A 26,178-nucleotide genomic window follows, 5' to 3' on the forward strand; every position below is an offset into this window, starting at 1 on the left:
ATTCTGCAATCATCACCACAATCAATTTTAGAACATTTTTTCACTCTTTTATCTATTTTTAGCATTATTAGCTCATTATTTCATGGTATAACCTCCTCAGCCATAAGCCTAAGGAATTATTACTCTATTTACTATCTCTATAGATTTACCTGTCCTACATTTCAGTGAAAGAAAATCATACCAAATATCCTAATGACAACAAAATAAATCATAGAAAAATCTCAATCCACAAAAAATATAAAACAATATAAACTAGAACAATTTTTAAAAGAATTTAAATGAATGATGGCAACATACGAACAAATATGTTTAATACAATTGATGTATGGATTGTTATAAGAGTTGTAAGAGCCCCCAATAAAATTGTCTCTTAATAAAAAAATCTAAATTAAAATAATTGATAATATGTTAACTTTTAACCTCATTACCTCTGCAGTAAACCACTTTCCAATACACTTTGTCCTAGGGTAGGACTATTCACATCCCTGGTCAATGGTATGAGGGAATTCAATGCAGTCTTAATCTGTGCGGGAACTCTAGGATATATTTGTGAAGAAAAAAATTTCTTAAAATCCATGTTATAAGAGCAGTGTATGATGGGGCTTCAAAAGTTTCATGAGGGAAAAAGAAATCTCATGATCTTTTAATTCAATGACTATGATTCCTTCTCTGTGTGTGGCTTTCTTCAGAAAACTCTACAATTTTATTCACTGGAAATATAGATTATTGGCACTGTCTCTGTAAAATATGGATGTTTTACACGTGACTAAATCAGTAAGTGAGAAATTTGGTATTTTCCTTCCCTCCTTACCCCCGCCAAGTATGTATAGAAAAGGAAGCTGGCTGCTCTGAAGGAGGGGTTCTTGGGCAGCTATATTTCAGTAGTGCACTGATGTGTTTGAGAGCCAAGTTGTGGGCATTTGTAGCAATGTTAGAAAATCAGTACACAGGAATTTCTAATTAACTATTTAGTAATATCTTAACTGGAATTACTTTATATGTTAAAATATGAATATGGTTATGAATTTCATTATTATAATAATTATTTTAATTAGAGTAGTGATATCATCTAGTACATAAAGTTATCATTGGAAACTGCTGCTTGAAAATAGATCATGCTTAGAAAATGAGATATCTTCTCAACTAGAATTATTTTAATCATGAATTTTAACATCATGTACATGATATTGTGTAAACTATCTGAGCATGTTATTGTTCTATTACATTGACCTATATATTTATTCCAAAAGGTATATTAGAACACAAATCATTTTCATTTGGATAGGAGTCGTGAATAGTTAACATAAATATATTAGCAGGTTTATGGTATTATTCTAAATTATTTATACACAAGTATCCATTAAATAATAATGTCAAATTCATCATCATCATCATTTTGAACTTGATTCAATAAACAAGGATGATGAGGCAGTGAATGGTTAAGTAACTTTTTCAGAGAAGTGCTGGTGGCATTCTTGGGTAAGCTTGATTTTGCTAACTGAAAGGTTAATGGTTCAAATTCATCAGTTGCTATGGGGAACAAAGATGAGGAAATCTGCTCCTATAAAATCTGCAGCTTTGGAAAACCTATATAGGGTCCTTATGAGTCTAAGTGGACTCAATATGAGGGGTTGGTGGTGGGGAGTGGGGAGGTGTCATCTAGTAAGTGGTAGAGATGAGATTTAAATCTAGGGAATCTGTTTATATATACTGTGAAATACTGACTCTCATATAAGGGGCATAATATAGCACAAATATGCATATAAATGAGAGATATATCCACATCATATGACATCTGAACAAAATCAAACTATTGCGTGTGTGTGTGCCTGTACTTAGTAGAACTTCAGGTTTTATTCTCTGCAGCCACTTAAATTCCCTAAACTACATTTTAGTCTATGGGGCTAAGAGAATTGCTGATGCAATAGTTAACTACACATTTACTAACTATTAGGTGAGCCGTTCAATTCCACCAGAACCTCCAATGGAGAAATATTTGACAGTCTGCTTCTGTAATCAATTACAAATTTGGAAAAACTATGAGTCACCTCTACGTTGTCCTATCGGGCTCTATGAGTAGAAAAGTACTCCAAGGTTTAACCAAAAGGTAAACTTGAAAACAGAAATGCAAACCATCACAAGGATTATGTCTATGTGCTCTTGGAAACATTTCAGACAAGTCATATTGTGTGCCTATTCATGGGAAACAGTTTTCTGTAAGCAATGTTGACAATGTATAGTCTTAATGCTAATCATAAAATAGATTTGAAGATGTTGCTCATGATATGCATGGCTTGCTTACTTGGAGCATTTCCTTCTTTTATTTTTCTATTATGAATCATGCTAATCTGAATATTTTCCCCTGGAATCTGTCAAAATCATGTATGTAGTGGTGATCATGAGGTCTTCTTCACTTGAGAAAAGATATATGATTTCCCTACCCTGATGCCAAATGCCCTCCTCTTTGAAGGTCAAGTGAAATATATATATATATATATATATATATATATATATATATAGAGAGAGAGAGAGAGAGAGAGAGAGAGAGAACTCAAGTAGAGAAATAATAATTCATTTAATCCTTAACTATTGTTTTTTAATGATGATATGGGAATAAAAGTTGCACTAAAGGTCAACAGTCTAATACTGAGTCCAGAAGGGCACAGAAGGGAGCCTTACAAATACCAATAAACTCAAGTTTGATTAGATTATGTTCTTGCTCTCTAAGCATCTTTGCACTATTTATATAAATGATCAGATTTCCACATGCTTGGAAAAAATGTAGTAACACGGAAGCCTGTGTGGATAGCAGAATTAATCAAAATTGTTGCAAACATCTGCTGCAAAGCAACATTTACTGAGCATCAACTGTACGCTAAGTATTCTGCAAACCGTTACAGAAATAAAGAAAAGGTCTTGTTCTCTGGCTGCAGTGGAATGCTCTCCCCCTCTCAATGATATTATTTCTCTTTACTGCCATAATTATCAAACATTCATTAAGCACTTAAGCTGGCACAAGATAAGACACAAAATTAATATGTAAAGCGATTTTTAATAACTTTAAACTGTACTTCTGCTAAATATAGGCGAGAACTTGCTAGTCTTGAAAAGCACTACTTGGTTTTATGGAATTCTCTGGCATATAAAATCACTCATTCTCTCCCCTGTTATTGTACTTCTCTTTTAGCATTGCCCATTGGCTTAATTTCAACTCTGGCCTCTCATTTACTTATCGCAGAATGCATTCATTGGAGTTCATTACTCAGTCTTTAAATCCAGTTCTAACGAAATGTTTCTGACATTTCTGCCCGATTTCCATGACTACTGCTTCACTAAGACTCCATATAATTTCGTCAATGCTCACCCCCCAAACACATCTGCTGGCTTTCTGTTTCTCTATGCACTACTTTGTCTATCAGAAGAGATCCTCCTAAATATAATATGCATTTTCCTATATTGTTCTTGTCAATTTAATTTGCATGAAAGATAAATCTCCTTTCTCCAAATGCATGAGGCTTCTGTCTAAGACACTGCATAATTAGACTTGATCACTGCCCCCCAAACCCCAGGATCCACCTCCCTGTACCACCCTTGAATATAGTGCTGGTGCATTATTACTGCAACACATAACCCAGTCATATAACCTCCCGTAGGTTTCCTCATCTCATGTCTCTGCTTAGACATTTCATTATTTTTAACTCCCTCACCCCATTATGGCCACTCATTTGCTGTGCTGTTATCTGATGTACTAAAATATGAGCTTCTTGAGGGAGATGCCATATATGGAGTTTTGGTGTATTCATCATAAAATTAATCTTGCTTTAATAATGTTTGTTCCATGAGATTGAATTGAATGCAATGGAATGAAATCGAATGTCAGTCCCTTTTAGTGGAAACTGACCACCAAAGGCAAACCTTCCCTGTTACATGAACATGTACATCATTTTCTAGGTCTCCAAATGAGGATATTTCACAGTCCTGGTAACCCACATGTTTGAGATGAATCTTCTAGGGAGAGTTTCTACAATAGAAGGCCAATTTTCTAAACAGTTTTTAATTTGAATTCATCAGTGTTTATCATAGAAAATTATCTGAAGGTGCATATTACATTCATATCTGCATATTTTACTGATTGATATAGGAAGAATACTGTTGATGTTTTTACTAATTGGGGATAGTTAGGACCAAAATGGAAGATTCAATAGAATTGAAAACCTAATAAAAGAAAAGCTTCAACTCCATCTTCATGCAACTGTGTCATGAGACAGACTAGTCCATGGTCACATATATTCCTTTTGATGAAAATCCCCCCCCCAAATAGTTTTAAATTCCTATACTGAAAGCTCAAACCACCTACAGGTAGTTCCCAACTTACAATGGGCCTCAATTCCAACAACTCCATCTGAAGTCACCTTTTAGATAAGTTAAATCTCTCCACTTAAAAAAAAACATTTTCACTATTATTATATTTTTATCAATATCTTTATGAATCACATCATTGAACATTTATGAATGAACATCTAAGAATGATACCATCAAATTGGGTGCTTCAACATTTCATGTCATACACATTACTAATAATAAGATGTTCAAGGGGAAAAAGTGGGATCTATCATAAGTTATATATGCTTATCAGGGGTCAGCTCGACAAGCTTTAACCACTCAGCTGTATTAAAATGCTCTCATGTCATTTAATAGTCCTGCCACCGTTGCATGGGAAAACTTTCCATTTCATATTACTTTCCAGAGACTTTCTCTCTTAAAATATAAATGAAAAGCCAGAATTATATTAGACTTGTATCTTTACAAAAGGACCAAGAAGTTCAATCTATTCTCACCTGAGAGAAAATGACTCTTGGGCACCTCAAATTCAAAGTAAACATTTAACTCTTCTCCCAAAGGCAATTTTAAAAAAACACTGTCATAGAGTTGATTCCAACTTATAGCAAACCCTATAGGACATAGTAGAACTACCCATATGGGTTTCTGAGACTGTTACTCCTTACAGGAGTTGAACACCTCATTTTTCTGCTGTGGAGCAGCTAGTGATGTCGAACTACTGACTAAACTCACAACACTTCCCATAGCAATATGGATGAATAAATGGTCTTCAAAATTCATAGCAAATTGAAATTTTCATGGTTACACAGAGGTAACAAGGGAGAAAGATTTAACAGTCACCACCAATAAAGGATCATTATCTTTTTCTTGCCTAATTGTCATGTTCAATAAAAAAGACTTATCTTCATGCCCTTTCACAGTGGTTGAATTTTTAGACCACCTCTGAATAAAATGCTGCTGAAAATAAGACAGCTAAGGGTACTGTCACAGAACATACAGAGGCATATTGGTAATATTCACGGAGTACTTCTGAGATTTGCAAACATTTTTAGCTTACCCTCCAAGTGATAGACAAAGAGTGAGAGAGAGGGTTTCAGAGGAAGGCACAGAGAACTTGCAAGTGAGTGACAGAAAATGCATACACTCTGAGCTGAGCGGCATTTTAATCAATTTAGAGCAACACAATTTGCTTAATTCTGCCATCTGTAAACCAGCTCAAAAAACAGGGTGTGGGGGTGAGAAATAGAGAGTAGAAAACAAACCAAGAGTGAATAAAGAAAACAAAAATGGAGACGACTCAAAGATTTCACATTTTTTCTCTACAGAGCTAATTAAGCAAGCTCTAGTAAGTGATTTGGTTAAGTGGTGATATAGCAAAGTGAAGTTTCTTGAACACCTGTCTCATAAGTTTATGAAGCATCAAAATAAAAACAAAAATAATTGCCCTGTTTCATGTCTAATTATCAGAAAATATGCATTTCACATAAAATGAGTTGAACTCATTTTAATAGTTTTATTCTATTGCACCATTTTCTTTCTAACAGAATTACTTCCAAGTGGCAACACAGTATTATACATTGCCAGGTATTCTCTGACATGCTATGACATGAAGAGGAAGGTTTTCACTTTCAAAATCCAAGAACTGCAAACCTTGAATAGAGTTGGCATAAAAATCATTCACAGTGAAACTTGAATTGTGAAGAAACAATGAAAAAGAGGGCATATTTATACTAAATTTTTTTAAATCTCATCATTTGTTGTCTGAAATTCAAAAGTAACACTTTGTTTTGTTTTTATTTGCTACATCTGACGAACCTAACTCTGGGCCAACAGTGTGTCTGTGCTTATGAAACTATGTTTATATGTTCAGCTAGAGAAAGTCTAGTTTTGAGCAGTTGGATAACACAGTTGAAAAACTCCAGATAAGAAAAAATCTTGTGAGTATCCCAATCACTGAAACAATCACATATTTCTGAAAACTAGGACATAATTGTAAATGTGCAACTAAACTGAAGACAAATAAGATGAAAACATGAAAATTAATAGATGCTATATTTTTAGTAAAGCATTTACCTACACTCATTTTTCATCAAATTTGACTTATTCTGAGACATTATAAATTAAAGGTAAACATAGGTTCACAAACTTGTCTCACCATTTAAATTTGCCTGATAGGTAACCCTTACAAAGATTTTCTCAGCATACTCAACTTGAATAAATTCTTGTTGCCGTCATAGAGTATGCCTCCTCTCCCTGCCATGCATGAAAGGCATAGTGATAAATATTTTTAAAGTTCAAAAATATATCAGCTAACAATGACTTTTAACTAGACCTACTATGAAGTTTTAATCTTTGCTATCTGTAAACCCTTTGTGTGTATGTGTTTATAATCTGAGAGAGCTTTAAAAAAATCATGCAAGAATGGATGCCCTCTCAGACACATATGCACATAGTGTTTGTTTGTTTTCTATTAGTTTTCCATTATAAAATGTACTAACCTTATGTAGTTGTACTTGGCGTTTTAGGTCTTCAAGGTCCGGTCCAAGGGGTTCTTCTTCCATTTCCTTTGTTCTTTCTTCTGTTTTTGTTAGCCAGTCATTTAGCTCTTTCAGTTGCTGATTCTGAAGATCCATCAGGACTTTATGCAATCTAAAAGACAAAAGAGAACATGATCACCTTTATTAAGGCAACTTCATATTATTAAAACTACAGCTCAAAGTGTTGACATTGCAATGGATCTCATGGTTAGATCTGTTTGGACCTTAACTAAGAAGATAAGAGCCTACTACAAATCATCTCTAAATATACTATTGCTTATACTTAGTATAGCCCATGTACACCAGTTTCTAGAGAATTTCACACAAAGTAAGAAAAATGAAGATGCTAACTGAAGGGTGATATTGAATCAGTAATCTCTCTTGACAATCATGTGCTTATATTTCCATTCTTTAGATATGTGTGGTACTCAAAGTGGAAGCTATTATTCACAGCAAGATGAGATGTGAATATTTCCCATCCTCTTGTAACCATGTGACTAGGTGTGGCCAAGAATATGTGGCAGAAACAACAGAGTTGATACCAGTTCCAGAAAACAGCTGTATCCTCGCTCTTGCAATTCAGCTACTACAATGAGGGGAAATACAGGCTAGACTACTGAGTGATTAGAGACAATATGAGATTAGCATGGAAGATGTAAGGATGAAGTGGAACTTGAATAAACCCAGGAATAAGCCCCGAAAGAAATAAGCCCAGGAATAAGCCTCACTCTGAGCCCAGCAATAATTCAGCTGAGCAATGCCTACATCCTTGACCCAATAAATCGGAAATTATAAATTATTTTTTAAACTTAAGTTTTGGCACTGTTCATTACATATGTACATATATATATTCATCATTCACTTTCAGCAAGTAAACTTGTGTAAGCTGCACATCACAAGTTGTTAGTGGGTCTGCCACTAATTTAAATGCTGAGTTCTTTCTATTTCAATTAATTGTTCAGCGTTTGAATGAATTTTTCAGCATACAAAATGTATATATATGAGGAAAGACTAAAACATCCTCTGGAACCCATGTTTTCAGATTTTAAACTGCTCAGTAGAAGTACTTCTGTGAGAACAACTTCCTTTGGTTTATGTATAGGTTCTGCAAGACCAAAATTAAGTGTTATGCAACTGTTATACTTTGCAGTGTTATTCATTATTTGTTATTATACACACATTTGAAAACATGTGTGTAGTCAATAAAAGCGAGGTGAACACCTTTCTAGAATTCTCAGCTTTCAGCCAACGTTCATATTATATCAATAATGATATATTTTGTTCCATGTCCTCTTCAGAATCTGGTGGCCTGCTGTTCATTTATGGGCTTTGCTGAACAGTTTTAAATTATGTTCAGCAGAACTTTGCATTGTTTATTCATTTCTGCATTCTGTTGGATAACAGACCTAGGTGGAGGATATGTGAAGAAATAATAGCTCCATATTGTGAGATGTCTGTTTAATAAAGTTTCTATGATTTTGAATCAAACCTCTAAACTTACCATCTTAAGAGTTTTAGGAAGTGTGGTACAGGTCGAGGGCCTACATTAATCAAATTAAATGAAAAGAGAATGAAGATCCACAACTCAAAGATAATTTCGGGAGTCTCTCAAATTGACAAAATAAAAACCAAACATCATTAATTAAGAAAGTTGTAAGCATTTTATTTGGCTTCTTTTTATGCGATTTACTTGGTCACTTATAAAGGAAAGTAAAAGGAATATGGTTCTCTCTCTTTTGCTCTCTGGTGGTGTAGTGGTTTACACATTGGTGTCAGTTTTAAACTTCATCTTTAGGAGAATCATGAGTCTTTCTACTCTTGTAAAGATTTCTAATTTAGGAAATCCACAGAGGCAGTTCTCTTTTGTGCTACAAGGTTTCTATGAGTCAGAATCAACCTGTTGGTCATAAGTTTTGAATATATAAATGTTTATACACTAGCATTTATTTTAGGTATATACATATATACTAGGCATATATATTAATAAACTAGCATTATATATAAATGACTATATATATGGCCACTGAAAAGGAAGGTAATGGAATTGGAATGTATAGTGGCATATAATAGTACAAGATGGTTGAGGTAGTTAGTTTATTTTGCCAACCTGGCCCATAAACACATGTAGGGTTAATTGAAGGGTGGAGAGATAAATGGCTTGGTAAGTCTCGCCTTTCTAGTTCTCAGTTCTCTTGTTTTCTGATGGTCAGACACGGGTGTAGCTGCCTTAGCCAGTTCCCTGCTTCTGCTGGCAAAGCTAACTTCCTGCAAGACACATCCCTGAGGAAAAGCCACATGGGCATAAAATGATGAAGCTCTGGGTGCAGGAGCAGCCTTGTGGTGACCCTTGCAAGCACTGAGATGCTTACATATTCACTGACTCTGCTTTCCTCCTGCAGTCAGTGTCATTGTGTCTGTTTTGTGAGATTGAGGAAGACTTTGTGGATTGGTGTCGAACACATGGGTTAATGTTGGACTTGTGGGCTTGGGCAACACTGAATTGGGATGTTTTCTTGATGTGCGCTTAACCTTTATATAAAACTCTCTCTTATACATGAGCATCTGTGGATTTGTTTCTCTAAAGTAACCAGACAAACACAATGGTTTTGACCAAATATATAGAGGCAGAAATGTGTCAGAATATGGCACCAGGTACTGTAAATCCCAGGTCTGATCCAGGTATTGACTGAGGATAGAACACCAGCAAAACAAAGAAATAGAAAGAACCTGGACTTTCTATTGCCATCCTGTATGTGAATGCATTGTTAGATAGTAATAAATAAGCAATAAAGAGGAAAAATTTTGAAGTTATGAAAGATTTTATGTGACTATAAATCAACAGTTATAGAAGTTATAGTAAGAAATTAAAGGATGCACTACATTGTGCAAATATGCTACAAAAGATCTCACCCCTTCATGATATGACTGAACTATTGATTTGTATGATGTTTGCCTTATGACCTAATACAAAGCTTTGTTTTGTTCTTTGGGGGAGACTATGCCTTGAGAAGTGGAGCTTCCTTCTCCTTTAAAGTAATTTTACTAATGTAGGCCCTACACACATATAACTTGCACTAAAACTTTTAAGGGGGTAAGTAAAAAAGTACTGCTATAAAATAATAGGAAATTTATTAAATAGACATCTGCAAATATGAGCGCTAAGGTGCAACTGACTTAAGCCCAGGTATTCACAATTCCCTCATATGTGTGTGAAAGCTGGTCAATGCATGAAGAAGACTGAGGGAAAACTGTTACATTTAAGTTCGAAATAAAATTTAAACTCATTGCCATCAAGTGGACTCCAACACATGGAAAGCCTAGGTGCATTCGAATTGAATACTTCAGAAACCTAAAGGATAGAGTAGAACTGTCCCAAAGGGTTTGAAAGGCTGCACATCTTTCTGGAAAAAGACAGTCATACTTTCTCTCAGGACTGCTTGCATGAGCATCTGGGGGATTCATTTCGGTTAGCAAATAAGTGCTTTAACCACTGTGCCACCAGGGATAATTCGATAATTTTATTTCCATCAGGGCTACCAGTGTTCTTTAGAGCGACTGAACTTTTCATGCATGTTTTACTTGAAAATGTATGCCATTTAGGAACTAAAATCCTGTTGATGAAAACCATAATGCATTTACTTATTCAAAGTGTTGGCTAAAATTGTAGTAAAATGGTTAAATGCATAGATTGCATAGATTTGATTTTAGCTTGTGATTGTTTGTATGCAAATACAGGATTCCAGAATGCTGAGGTATGTTTAAATATGTATGAATTTTTCTTTCATTTACTCTATTAAAAAAGTGATTAATTTAGGTGAGTTTGAAATCAGGTTTGTTTGTTTGTTTCATTCAAATGCTCACAAAAAGGTGAATTAGTGGAATTAATGGTAATAACAGTTTGGTAGTAGAGTCACACAATATTAGAATCAGTGTGAGTAGTTTTCAAACAGAGTTCCCAGTTCTAACATCCAAATAATTCAATCGGAATTTCTGGGGTGGAGCCCAGGAATCGACTTCAAGGGTCTATATGTGACCCCTCCCTGGGGAACAGATAACAGAAAAGTGGGTGCAGGGAGACATGGGACAGAGCAAGAAATGACAAAGTAATAATTTATAAATTATCAAGGGTTCATGAGGGAAGGGGGAGTGGGGAGGGAGGGGAAAATGAGGACCTGATGCCAGGGGCTTGGGTGGAGAGCAAATGTTTTGAGAATGATGAAGGCAACGAATGTACAAATGAGCTTTACACAATACATGTATGTACGTATTGTGATAAGAGTTGTATGAGCCCCTAATAAACATTTTTTTAAACAAAATAAAAAAGAAAATGACATAGTGTATGTATCTTAAGTTTAAGAACAATAGCTATTGAAAAAGTAAAACAAACAAATAAACAAACAAACAGAAATACACACACACACACACCCAGAAAAGAAGAAGCTCTCCAGTCCCAAGATTTTAGCAAGAAGTTTGGATGGAAACAGCTGTGCTATGTTTTCAGGACTCCGCCATAGTTTCTACTTCACCCCTTGGGTGCTTCTATTTGCCAAATATTTGTTTAGCTATGCCCAGGGAATATTAGCACATCAGGATTCCTTTCAACCCAATTCATGCTGATAACATGGAAGCAGAAGTTTATTATGCATAACATGCCCATATTTATTTATATGTAAACTAATAATACTATTGAAAGCCATAAACTGATGGAACTATCAAATAGTCATTTTACCCTTGCATAGTTTGCGCCTTTTTCATAAGCTTTGCACTTATGGATAAACTAGTGATATCAGGGGGTTTGAAGATTTTGTGGGGAAATGGAATAAAATATAATGGAATTTTCTTGTATTTATCATATTCCAATAAATTGAAGCTTTTTTATTATTAAGTGTCTTGATACAGGAAATTATATTAGGCCCACACTACAGGCAGCAAATCAAAGACTTTGTTGGGTTCAAAGGCAAACAAAGAGAAACATGAGAGTAGGCATATGGAAGGCTTGTCTGTGGGGCCTGCTTCATCTTCATCATATAGCACTTGTCCTCATTATTTGCTGTTGACTTACATGCATTCCTCCTTTCATCTAAAGCAGTGCATAGGAGGATGAAAGAACAGAAGAATAGGCAAGTTCGATAGCCAGCATTTTATATGGTAATTGCCATTCTTATATCATTCAAGTGTTCTCATCCAATGAAAAGTCTGGCCATTAATATTGGGACATCTGTACTTAGGAGGAGGTATACCCCGCCTGGTCACAGAATTCCCTCCCATCAAGTTGATTCTCACACAGTGTGAGCCCATGGGCCAGAGTGGAACTATCTCTGTGGGTTTCCAAGGGATTCCTGCTGGTATAGTGGTTATGCACTGGGCTGCGATCCATGTCGTCCACAGTTCAAAACCATGAGCCACTCCACTGGATAAAGACCAGACTTTCTACTTTTGTGAACAGTTACAGTCTCAGAAACCCACCTAGAGGTTCACTATGAGTCAGCATCAACTCTATGTCAGAGAGAGAGAGAGAGAGAGAGAGAGAGAGAGAGAGAGAGAGAGAGAGAGAGAGAGAGAGAGAGAGAGAGAACGAACTCTTTACAGGAGTAGAAAGCCTCATTTTACTCCTGTGCAGAATGCAACTATTGTCTTCACAAATAGTAGCTCAATGAGTAAACACTACACTACCCGAGAACCACAAATAAGAAGGGGCTTCAAAAAGCTCATGGAAATATTCCATTATCTTTTCATTCTATTTCCCCATTATCTTTTCTGGAGTCCCCTCATACATCCATTTTCCTTCTAACATGTTGTGATCAATTATAATGAATGCCCAGATAAGTTTAAATATTCATAGTGTTTCATTAAATGTAGGGATCAGAAAACATGATATATACTAAGTCTAAAAGGAAAGCAACCATTGCTTTTAAATGGCAAATCAATAAATATTTCATGTTTTTTCAAACAGTTCAGTAATCAGTGCACAAACACATGTAGACTCTTCTTGTCCAAGGCAGTTATAAATGGGCTCTATGAAGCACATTTGTATTTTTCAACTCCCAAGGTGTGTAGCATTAATCAATGCTCAATGAATGCTCCAGGAAATGTGAGTTTCAAAATCTTGGATCTAAATAAAAACAATGGCATAACATGTGTAAGACTTTCACCATAACTGTTTCCTCTATGAGCAGTCTTTAATCACCACAGCCTCTATGACCATTATCTAAGAATGCCCATTTTAATACATATTAATGTGTACTCTTAACATCTGTTCAGATGCATACTACCTCCTGCCTTCTGCCTTCTGTTTGCCATGATAAGTAGATCTTCTCCCTTCCAAGCCTTGATCCTGAACCTACTGGAACCACCTACAAAGTCTGGGACAGGGCAAGGGCATATTGTCTACAAATCGGAGGCATACAAATGACGGTTTTCATTGGGAAATGAAGTGGGGTAAGTACCTGGCTAAAATCATATGGAAAATGCTAACCAAATGGTTATTTCTCCTCCAGATCCTCTTGGAGCACCCAAACGAAACCTTTTCGGTTGGCATCCAGGCAGTATACATTTGAATCACCCAAGAACTCCTATTAAGTTATACTCTCACAATAAATATTTTAGGAAGAATTCCATTAAAAAATTAAACCCTTCCTAAAGCAAAATATGAAAGGAAATTTTCAACCATCCCACTAAATTAAATATATATTACTATTTACTTGCTCAAAGAATAGAAAATGAGAAATAGCATTATGCGTATAAATGAATCTGTGGCATTGTTTTGAAAATCTTGATCTATTTTATTCCTGCATCCACACAGCTCAACATTAGTTTAATTATTAATACTCCTCAAAGACAAAAAAGATTAAAGATTAAATGCAAACAGATTCATTTGCATTTAGAAAACATAAATTCAAAAGAGTAACAGTAATATAATAAAAATGTCGGTTGATTAGATTCAAAAAACTTTTGTAGCCAATGCATTAAGGCCACCCTCAATTCAGTTTTCCTGATTAGACACAAAGTAGATCAAGAAACTGACAGATGTCATAACAAACCAAGGAAAGCTAAAGACAGTGCCCAGTTTAGGATGTATTCAAGTTAAGACGATCACAGGTACTGCCATCAGTCCACTGGATGTCAGTGGGTTTGGTTTGGGGGATTTATTTTTAGAAAAAGAGTCCTGGTGGCAGAGAGTGCAAAGGGTTGGGCTGCTAACCCAGTTCAAATACACTAGCTGCTCCACAGAAGAAAGATTAGGCTGCCTGCTCTTATGAAAATTTAATGTTAGAAATTTTAGGGTACAATTCTTCTCTGTCCTACACAGTAATAAGTGAGTATTGTTAGTAATGCTCCTAAGTACTACATATAATGTTACAGTGCATAATTTGATGATGTTATCATCCCCATGGCAAGCCTAACCTAAAACTAAAAAATGGTCTTGCAAAGACTCTGATAATAAAAAGCAATATTAATGGAAACTTTTTTTAAAAAGAGAGAGGCATGCAACTTACTTCAGAACCAACTTACAACAGAGTTGTCAGAATGGAACTCCGCTGTAAATTGGGGTCTACCTAGATTAAGATACAATGTTTGGAAATAAATTTAAATAATCTCGAGTAAGAATGGGAAATACTGATGTTCTGAGATGCTATTCATTCATAAAGGACCCTTGTGGCACTTTTGGGTAAGCACTGGTGTACTAACAGCACGCTCCTTGGGAGAAAGACGTGGCCCCTGAAACCCTAGAGAGTATTGCTATGAGTTGGAATAAACTCAGTGGTGGTGACTTTCTGGTGTTTTATTCATACATGTGGCAATAGAAGCCTCAACAGTTTTACCACTAGATAGGATCTGGCCCAGTGCCTGTCATATACAAGACAGATGATAAACATTTCTTGCATGAATAACTGGTATGACTATCAATCACACAAAGAGCACTGTAATCAAAATGTAAACATATTCCCACTCAGAAATATCAAAATTACAACTCTAAAAAATAATCTGCTCTTGTCTTATTTGAATCCTTTGGTTTGTTTAATTTAAGTTTGGGTCCTAACTTACAGTGTCGACATTTGACCCCTTGTAAGCTTCATGAACACTAATGTTAGAATATGAAAGTACATGTATGCCTCAGGTCTTTCTACTCGCTTGGCCCCTTTGACTAAACTGTCTCTTATTTCCTGCCTACATTTCCTAGGTCCAGTGGTCATGGCGTCCATTCGGACTCTTAGAGACGCCGTGTGTGCCAGAGGAAGGCTGCGCTCCATAAGATTGGCAAAGCCTGCGTTTCTGGTAAACTGATCATCAGGGCTTTCCTCCAGGGTGCCTCAGGGTAACCCCAATAAACAAACATTTGGTCAGTAGACAAAGCACATTAATCATTTGTACAGCCGGCAGACCAGGGTTTCTTTTTCTTCCTTTGAGTCTGTTTAAATGTTACCTTATCACAGAGGTCCGCCTTGTCCACCCTGGAATTAAATTACACACAGGATTGTGGTGTGTCTTAACTCTATCTCCTATCTTATTTTTTTAATCATTTGACGACCTTGAATGAGATACACATTTTTACCATAATCTTTCTCCCACTACAATATAAACCCAGCAAATGAGGGAGTTGTTCTGTTCTATTCACAAATGTATGCCAAGTACAAAATCAATGCTGGGTAAACAGTTGATAATCATTGTTAATTGGAGGAATGAGTAGTTATGCTTCATTTTCTAATTCTTATTATTTCCTTTGGTGAAAAAAGCATTGTTCACAAAATGCTACACCTCTCATTTTTGTTTATTTCTAGTGATTTTTATTTTGTCATTATAAAACTAATCCTTGTATATTACAGAAAATGTAGAAAACCACTAAGTAAGAATAAGGATATCTTTCTTATCCCACTCATCAGTGACATCACTGTGACATAGCTTATCTAAAATTAAAGTGTGCATACTGGTTTAACCTTTGTATGTAGTGGATGCACATAGTAATATTTTACCATTAAATAGTCCTTTGATATGAATTTTTTTCCAAAACCATTTTGGGAGTTAATACAGATATGTCATTCCATCATTCAATCACATCAAGTAGGATTGTACAATTTGCTACCACCATCCGTTTCAAACGTTATTTTTCTTCCTGAACTCCTTGACATCAGCTTCCTTTTACACTTGCCAAATGTCTCACCCCTCCTCCCAGAAACCCTTATTCTACTTGATTCCCAATTGATTTATCAATCCTGGGGTTGATATACTGAAAAAGTGAACAACATATACTAAAAATTCAAGAAGGTATCCCCCCAAAGACACAATGCATGTGATATAAACCCCAGTATGAACAAACAAAAATATAGAAAATATTCAAAATCAGATCAGACCTAATGTGCATCAGAGGGGCATCAACTGACAAAGGGTATAAACATACATTCTGATGTTTTATAGCCATCCATCCAAGGAATTCTATTCTGTTACCAGTTTCCTCTATTAGAGGTAAAGAGAAATTTCTGGGGGCTCATTGCCTATGTCGATCCCACAAATCTTAACTTGTTTTATGAATTTCTGATATTTGGATTTCTCATTTATAACTGAAACCTTAAGAACATTGTACATTAAATTATTGGTATGTGGGATAGCCACCATTTATCTGGATATTCCCTTTATCATTTCCTTGACCCTACCCACTTCGAGCCTAACCAAAATAACTTAATGATTAATGCTTCGTATTAGATCCTGAATGTACTGTCAAGGAGCCCTAGTGACATAGTAGTTATGCATTGGGCTACAATCTGTGAGGCCAGCAGTTTGAAACCACCAGCAGCTTTTTGGGGAAAAAGATGGGGCTTTCTACTCCCGTCAACAGTTACAGTCTCAGAAACTCCCCAGGGGACAGTTTTCCCTGCCCTATAGGCTTGTGGGGTAAGTCAATCTCGACTCGACGGCAGTGAGAACATACAGTCCATACTTGCATATCATATCTACTTAAGCTTCTTAAACCAATAAATAGCACGGCCATTGAGTTTCTTGTGACAGCTAGCACAACCCTAGAGAGGGTTTCCAAGGCTCTCAATTGCTATGGAAGCAGATAGCTTGAGCTTTCTCCCTTGGAGCAACTGGTGGGTTTGAACTGCTGACCTTAATATTTAGCAGCCCAACACCTAACCTACCATCGCACCCCATAGACACTACAGAATAACCTTATTATCCTGTTAATAACCCCTAAGAAATAAGAGCAATATTTGAAGACTGAATGAGATGCTTTTTGGGCAACGTCTAAAAAGGTCATTAGAATATTTGTCTTACTTTCATCAATTAAAAATGTAAGTGACAAATACATGTATAGTAGAGCTCTACAGGGAGAACCCATCACAAGGTTGGATATATAATGCGCCCCCCGAAGGGGATGAATGACAGAAATGTGGGTGAAGGGAGACAAGAGACAATGTAAAACACAAAATAGTAACAATATATAATTGATTAAGGATTCATAAGGGTGAGAGGGTGGGGGAGGGAGGGGAAAAAAGAAGAGCTTATACCAAGGGTTCAAGTAGAGAATTTTTTGGAAACAATGATGGCAACATAAGTACAAATAAACTTGATACAATTGATGTATGAAATGTTATGAGGTATAAGAACCAACAATAAATTTACTTTTTAAAATAGATATATATATATATATATAGATCAAAAATGATAAACCTGCCTTAGACAGTGAAAACCTTGTGACTTTTTCAGGCATGTCAGGTCTGATCTGGTTTTCAACATTTTATGTTTTGTTTTTAATTTTTTCTTGTTTGTTTGCTTCTATATTGGGGTTTATCTCAGATGTATTTGGTCATTGTGTGTTGAATTTTTGTTACAATTTTTTTCTGTTTTTTGGAATATGAATCCCTGGATTGATGAGCCTATAGAGACAGCAAGTAGAATAAGGGTTCCTGGGGGATACAGTCAAGGAGAGGGAGATAGAGGGAAGCTGAAGTCAAGGAGTCCAAAAAGGAAGAGAATGTTTCAAGATTGTGCTAAAAGTTTATACTTCTTGATCTGATTGAACTATGGAATGATGTGATATCTGTATTAGCTCCCAATAAAATGGTTTTGTAAAAAAATATATATTTAAATTAAATTTAAAAAAAAGAAATGTGAATTGGTATTCATTTATAAGAGTTTCAGGAGTCACTGTAGGGTACAAACAGTAACTGTGTCCACCTGTTCACTGAAAGGTGGACTTCATAGCAACTAGGGTCTGGGACTGATTTCATTGTTTCAGCGAGACCAAGACTTCGCAAATGTTCATGATTTTAGGAATAATCTTAGATCTTCCTAACATGGAGATTCGGGTTCAATAGATGGAGCTGTGACCTGAGTGGTTCTGCTATTGATGCTTCTGATCCTAGGATGCATCACCTTGAGATGCAAGAAACTAGCACTTTGACATTACTGGAAAATAAAAAATCAATTACTTTGCCAAACTGTAATCTAAAATCACATGAGGAGTATGAGATGGTATCTTTTTTCCTGTCTATATTATTTATTTATTCATTCATTTAAAAAATCATTTTATTGGGGGCTCATGCCTGTTTTTTGGTGCACATTATTATTTCTACAGATCTATCTGGATAAGATGGCTGGATGAACAAATGGTTCCGGGGGGACATGTGAGATGGGGAGGCAGGGGTAAGAAGCTAGTGTTGACCAACCCAGGGGCAGGGTAGGAACAAGTGATCCAAAATTAGTGGCAAGGAGGGTGTGAGAGGTCTGGTAGGGATTCAGGAAGGTCAATGTAACTGAGAGAATTACTGAAACCAAAATGAAGGCTGAGTATGATAGCAGGACAAAAGGAAAGTAAAATGAAATAGAGGAAAAACCTTGGAGACAAGGGGTATTTAAAGAGATCTAAATACAGGCATGTACATATATATATAGTTATATAGGAGGGTGGAGAAACAGATCTACATGCTTATATTTACAGGTTTAGTATTAAGGTAGCAGATGGACATTGGGCCTCCACTCAAGAACTTACTCAATGCAAGAACACGTTGTTCTATTAAATTGGCATTCCACGATACACACCTTTCCGAAATGATTGCTGAAGACAAATTTGTGCATAAGCAAATGTGGTGAAGAAAGTTGATGGTGCACGGCTATCAAAAGATATAGCATCTGGGGTCTTAAAGTTTTGAAGGTAAACAAGTGGCCATCTAGATCAGAAGCATCAAAGCCCACACGGAAGAAGCACACCAGCCTGTGTGACCACGAGGTGTAGAAGGGAGCAGGTTTCAGACATCAAAGAACAAAAAATCATATCAGTGGGTGCCCACCTTCCCGATATGATCACTAAAGACAAATGTGTGCAGAAGAAAATGTGGTGAAAAAAGCTGATGGTACCCGGCTATCAAAAGATATAGCATCTGGGGTCTTAACAGCTTGAAGATAAACAATCGGCCATCTAGCTCAGAAGCAACAAAGCCCACATGGGAGAAGCACACCAGCCTGTGTCACCATGAGGTGTCGAAGGGATCAGGTAGGTATCAGGCATCAAAGCGATAGTATCTTTTAAATATTTATTTTAGAAAAAATATTCCAAAGATTTAAAAGACCTAAAGAAAAGATCTAAGACCTAAAGTTCAATCCATTTGTATAGCTTTTCATATATCTATATATATACACACACATATATACACATATACACACGTATATATATATATATATACAGAACATACACACATATGTACATATATCTATGTATGTATATGTATATATTTACATATCCAATATGGTCAGTAATATCATTGGAAGTAAACAATCCCCCCATTGGTCGAGGTTTTCATTTGCTCTATCCACATCAGTTACCATGCTTCAAGTTTGGAGCAGGCAATTGATAAAAGGGAAGAAAGAAAGGCAGGCAGGAAGTAAGAAGCAAAGTTATGTTTGCTGGAATAGTTTTCTCTACAAAATGTTGATGGTGCTTCAAAATCATTTCCCATGGTATGACTGGAGTATTCACCCAGGACTATTCATGTCTCTCCTTCAGTGTGACAAACCGGAAGATACCCTCACTTGATTGGCTTGCCTGACTTATTTGCATGTTGTTGCTCTTATCCTCACAAAAGTTTTGGTTTCCCTTCTGCATGTCCAAATTCCGGTTATGAGACAAGTTTAAGAAACTTACTGTGCTTATTTTTCTAAGTCCTTGTAGAAATGTCAGTAAAGTGCTTTTGCTCTCAGCAGGTTTCATTTTCCAATAACATTAATTAGCTTATTCCTGGCGCAGAGCATCTTCCGTTGTCCCTCAGCCAGTTATGTTCTTGTACTTTCACAGTTGGAAAGTGTGTCTTTTTCTTCCTTCCCTATCCCCTCCTGCCACCCAAGAGTATTCTACATCACAAAACAAGGCAAGTTCCCCTCAAATCATCTACCCTACTCTCCTCCATATTTCTAACTCATGTTTGTCAACACATATGACCTGGGTTTAATTTTTTTATCAATTATGTAATCGATGACATGCTTTCCATACAATCTCTTAAACACTACAATAGATTAGTAATTAGCCAATATCTGCATGTTGGCACCAAACTCATTTGCTGCTAGATGTATCTTCACAAACCACTTTGTTATAATAACTGTCACTACATCATCCATTCATGTCCACAAGGAGTCAGACAGGGCAACTGATTTTATGTGGAAGAGGTATACCGCCACTCAATTATTAAAAATTCTGCATCCCAGAACCTACTGCAGAATCTGACCAAGAATAACTTCTCTCAAAATGAGTGAGGACTGAATTCATTACTAAATGAAAAAAATAACAAATAAATAAGTACACAAAGCAGTGGTGGGAACAACAAGTAGCTATGAATGCTGTAGCAAGGAAAATAAAACTTCAAAAGCCAATAGTCATAGGAAGACATGTCATCAAACTACGGTTTTAGAAGAAGTGGCTGAAAATGACAAACCAACAACTTTTGGCTCTGTAAAATGGATTGCGACATGGAATATTTCACTTGAGGTAGGTGACAGTTTGATAATCCCAGAATGAGGAGAGATTGGCAGTTCAAAGAGAAGTACTTTTTCTCTTTCAATAATTTTATTTTAATAATATTAGTGGGTATTCGTATCAATAGATTTTTGTATAAGCATACCTGCATTTTTTTATTTATTTGTATTCTAAGGTACCAACCTGGAATTCTTGAACAGCTTTGGTTATGTCTGATACGATTTTTGTTATTGAATATGGACAAGTGGATTCTGAATAATAGTAATCCCATACGACTGAATATAATTACCATATTTGTTTTCTAGCCTTTATAAGAGCAGATTTCCAAATATTTTTCCCAATGAACTTCTACCGGGTTCCAAGTGCCAACCTTTCAGTTAGCAGCTAGATGTTTTACCATAAGATCACCAGGACTAGTTCCTAAAATGACTCAAGCTGACTCATTTCAATCAAGTCAATTCCAACACATAGAGTCTCTATAGGATAGAGTAGAACTGGCCCTGTGGATTTCTGAAGCTATAAATCTTACAGAGACAGAAAGACTCATCTTTCTCCATAAGAGTAGCTGGTGGTTTTGAACTGCTGACCTTGTGGTTTAGCCGTTCAGCTCATAACACATTATGCCATCAGGGATCCTTTCAAAATGACTTTACAGATCTTAATTATCATCCACGTAAGCAAGTGTGCAGAAGGAATATCATCTTAAGATTTTGTGATACCTTGACTGGACCAGAATTCTCAGTAGTTTGGCAATTAACACTGACTAATCCCTCCTGAGCTGTCATAACAATGTGATCATAGGCTGTCAGTTGTAAGCATCCATAATAGGATATGATTATGGTATAATGCAACACTGTTACTCAGGTCACATTCCTAATGCAATTAATTGCCTCTGGAGTGTGATCTGCTTCCAATATAATTGGATGCTATGGAGAAAGTTGCTTGTTTTTTACTATGCCTCTGTCCTGCATCTGGCTCATTGACCGCCAATTCTTTGAACTTGAACCAATTGTCTTCCATATCGTCTGCTGATTCAGGGAGACCTCAGTGACCTGTCATCTGACCTGCTGGCCTTGGATTTATCCTCCTTCCCAGTCACCAACCCATGGTATTCCTATTCATTGTCAGCCCCCAAAGCTATATGACATAAGATAGGCTTCTATTTGCCCCCACAAACCTGAAACCTGTTTGCACTCTGACTTGCCAAATTCTACAAGTGTGTGAGCTATTTTCTTGATGTTACTTGATATATTGTTTTCTCATTTCATAGGTAACCCTACCTTGCCTGCTTGCTGAAAGTGAGGAGGATTTAAATACTTGCTAAAGAACACCAAGGACTGAAGCCTTGGGTGTGGATTAAAATTTAATTTTCAGAAAATAAAAATACACCCAACTGAACTAGTATGTAAAATATGATGAATGGAGAAAAGATTGAAGTTGTCTAAGATTTTTGTCTTGCTTGGTTCCACAATCAGTGCTCATAGATGCAGCCGTCAGGAAATTATTTTAAAAAAACCACATGGCACTGGGTAAATCTGCTGCACAGACCTCTGTAAAGTGTTGAAAATAGGTTATTACTTTGAGGACTAAGGTGCATCTCCCCCAAGCTATGGTATTATCGGTCACCTTGTATGCACATGGAAGTTGAACATTGAATACGGAAGACTTAAAAATAATGGATGCATTTGAACTATGGTCCTGGAGACAAATAATGAAAGTACCACGGACTGTCAAAAGAACCATCAAATCTGTTTTGGAAGCAGTACAACCAGAGTGCTCTTTGGAAGCAAGGATGATGAGACTTTTGCCTCATGTAAGTAGGAGATGTCTGCCTCTGAAAAAAAAGCACTTGGTAAAGTAGAAGGGCAGTGGGAAAAAAAGACCCTAGACAAGATGGACTGACACAATTCCTTTAGAAATGGACTTAAATATAACAATTTTGAGAATGCCACGGGACCAGGAAGTGTTTTCTTATGCTTTACACACTGTTGCTGAGTTGGAACTATTTGAAGGTACTTAACAACAACAGAGAATCCTGTCTAAGACAGCAAGTATGAGGACTTCTGCATGAGGAGAGGGCTAAAACAGATGTGGAGTAATCCATGTTATTTACTAGTCATTTTCTATGCCTCCTGTACTCCAAGTAATCTTATTATGTCTGTAAGCGATAGGTAATATGTCAAAATGAAGCTAAAAACCATCATAGCTATAATTAAAGAAATGGAACAGGTTGTAATCGTTTCAATAATTAAATAACATAATATTTTTAAACACTAGCAATATCTCCCCCCTCACAATACGTCTTTCACAAATCGGGTTCAGCGTAGTTTGCTTAACCACTTATATCATGTTGGCTTTATCCATGAACACATGCAAAGGGAGTGAGCATGCTATAAGGAATTGTTCTGTAAAACTTCCCTAAGTTTTCTAACTTTACTGAAATTCTGTTTTGTGCATATTTTTCAAAAGTTACTCAGAAAGCTTATGTGCTGCAAGTGTTTCCACATTATTATGTCATTTTTAAAACTCTAATAAAATAGTTTTAGGGGAAAAAACATCACCCAAAAGGTTGACCTTGCCTTCTTGGTAATCATTCTAAAATCTTGAATACAATCCAATATCTAATTATTTAGGTCAATATCAGCAAAGGATTCATATTATGTTTTCAGGATTCATATCACCCAGTGGAATGCTGTTAAGAAAATTAACTCACCCACATACAAGCTGTTGTGTTGTGTGTGTGTGTGTTTGTAACCTACCATCTACAAGAAGGTTAACAATAACAGTTTTGAAAACATTGTATTAATATTATAGTTAGAAATGGGCAATATGCTTTGAAATTTAATTTCAGCTTTATTTTTCTTAACTCAGTTCAAATTGCATCAAATTAATTGATTATAATGAATAATTAATGCTAAAGTATTAGTCCACTTTTGATCAGTGGAAATGAAAAAAAAGAGAAATGAAGCACACAAAAAATATATATGATGCTACTATGGGATGAGCATGAGCCTGGCTGGCTCTATAGATTAGTCATTGGGCTGCTGATAAGTTGATGAGCAGTTTAAATCTATCGCTTTCTCCTCAGGAGAAAGACGAGATTATCTGCTCCCAGAAATACATGACATTTTCCATTTCCTATATAGGACCGCTCTGAGTTCAAATCGACTCATCACACTGCAATTTTGCATCAAGGATGAAGCAGTGAAAGAAGAGACTGGACTTTAAAGACTTTCTGATTTAGTCTGATGTTCCCTTATGCAATTCGCAAAGATAGGTACAAAAACGAGTTCTAACCTGAAGAGAGCTGGCATGAGACCACCAGTAAGAGACTCTATAAAATATGATTTATAATGATAAATGTGTGGAGCATATTACTTGACCTGTGGGCATGTTGCGGGCTGGAGGGGCTCAATAGTTATATTGTGACTATTATAACATTCCCTACCAGGGTTACTTGCAATCATCAAGATGATCTCACAGCAGGGAGAAGATGTCAATATGCATAGACAAGTAAATTCTGGTTTGGAATACAGATTGATTTGTGATAACTCTATCTTAGGTGTATAAGTTTAAATTATTCTTTCAGAATATGTGACTTTCAAAATATGTCTTCCCCTCTTCTCTAATGTTACACTGTAATATGGTATTGCAGTAACAATCCTCCAGCATATTTAAAGCATTCCTTTGGTCCTAGCATAAAGATTTTTTAATCTTCATAAATAATAGTTAAGTCAACTTAAGGCTTGTGGACAATATCTTTAGCTTAATGTATTCAAATCCACATTTGGCACTTCACTCATTTTCATTTCAAAATAAATCTATCTTGTCTCAATAGGCTCTACATGAATATATACACCTAACAATATAAATCAAATGATAAGATCTACTTGTTAACTTTATATGTAACATGTCATTTTTAGAGACGTTTCTAACATCATTTTTGATTAAGTCAATCTACAGTAGGTTCTTAAAATAATACACAGACATTCAATGCTTGAATTATGATTTCAAACACAGATTGAGAAAGATTATTACTTTCTTACCAAAGATTTCTATAAACAGAAGCAAACATCTTTAACTATTTCCAAAGGCTTTTCTTTCGAAAGAATTGTTCTCTGTCAACTGTAACTAATAGGTGAATTTATAGAAATGGTTTACTGTGGATGTATCCATGTATTTTACATCGTTAACATTCACAATTTAATTTTCATAAAAATATACAGAATATTATATATGGCAAAAGAAATTGGCAGTGCTTACACCACAATTCTGTAGATAATTGTCCACCTATCCCCACTGCAACTACAAAAGTGACAACAAAAATGTGATATATATGACAATCCCACTGAGATGCCCCTGAAAGAGTAGCTTTGTGGATTCAAAGCAAACTGAGCCACCTCAAAATAATAGCAGCATTGAAATCATTTGCCATTTATCTTAATTAAAAACAAATAAAGACTTACTTGCTTTGTTTTTCCATGCTAGCTACCCTGAGGCATTCCCAACGTGAATTTAAGAGATTCATTTGTTCTTGTACTTCGGTCTCTTCATCTTCTGATAATTTCCCTGTTCCAATAAGTTGACTTCCCAATTGTAGAACATTACCAACACGTCCCTGGTGGGATGTCAGATCCATCATATAGCCCTGACAGGAAGAGAAGATCACAATAGTAACACTTTAAATAAATCATGATCATTTTTTGCAATGTAAAAATTTTAGCATGGTTAAATATATATACCAAGTAAAGTTTCTGAATTTTTGTTTAGAGAAATCCAATGTTGTCTTTAATATAAATCAAGGAAAACTATACTCGAGTTGTATTACTTAGAGCTTATGAGATGCTATAATGCTGACGAGCTTTCTGCAGAACTTTCAGGCACAGAGGCACTAGGAATCAAGTTGAGGCTGTGGTCAGAAATCTCTATGATCCACACCTGATTATGGGGATGGTACAGCCTCAGGCAATGTTTCCTTCCTTCTTACATGGGGTTCACATGAGTAAGGCGCCAAATCCAGGGCAGATAAGCTCTAACATAACATTATCTTAGGACATCTGTGGAAGTATACCCTGAGGTTAGCATTTTGTGGGGGTGGCTAAAGAAAAAGCCCCCAGGAGATCAACAAGGAAGAAATAACACAGGGAAGAAAAGGAAGCTAATTAAGGAAGTGATCTCTGAAAACCTCCCATTGAAAATAACTGAGCCTGATACCTGGGGATTCTGGAATGAATGCTGTGCTTAACATGTTCTTGACCCAAGAGAAGAGCACTGATCATTCATGCTGATCTAGTGCAGAGTTCATGGTAAAACAAGTGTTCTGCACCTCCAAGGAAT

At 36.0% G+C, this 26,178-nt stretch overlaps 1 protein-coding gene across 1 annotated transcript in view; it reads right to left on the minus strand.

Annotated features, from left to right (window-relative positions):
- Positions 1-26,178, minus strand: part of LOC142433260 (dystrophin-like) — a 432,482-nt gene that overhangs the window by 208,719 nt on the left and 197,585 nt on the right. The window contains exons 8-9 of the mRNA XM_075538341.1: positions 25,308-25,489; positions 6,840-6,990 (exon numbers count right to left, since the gene is read on the minus strand). Coding sequence (XP_075394456.1) covers positions 6,840-6,990; positions 25,308-25,489 — 333 coding nt within the window. The remainder of the gene's footprint in view (positions 1-6,839; positions 6,991-25,307; positions 25,490-26,178) is intronic.

Source organism: Tenrec ecaudatus, chromosome X (assembly GCF_050624435.1).
Source record: "Tenrec ecaudatus isolate mTenEca1 chromosome X, mTenEca1.hap1, whole genome shotgun sequence".
Lineage (NCBI taxonomy): Eukaryota > Metazoa > Chordata > Mammalia > Afrosoricida > Tenrecidae > Tenrec > Tenrec ecaudatus.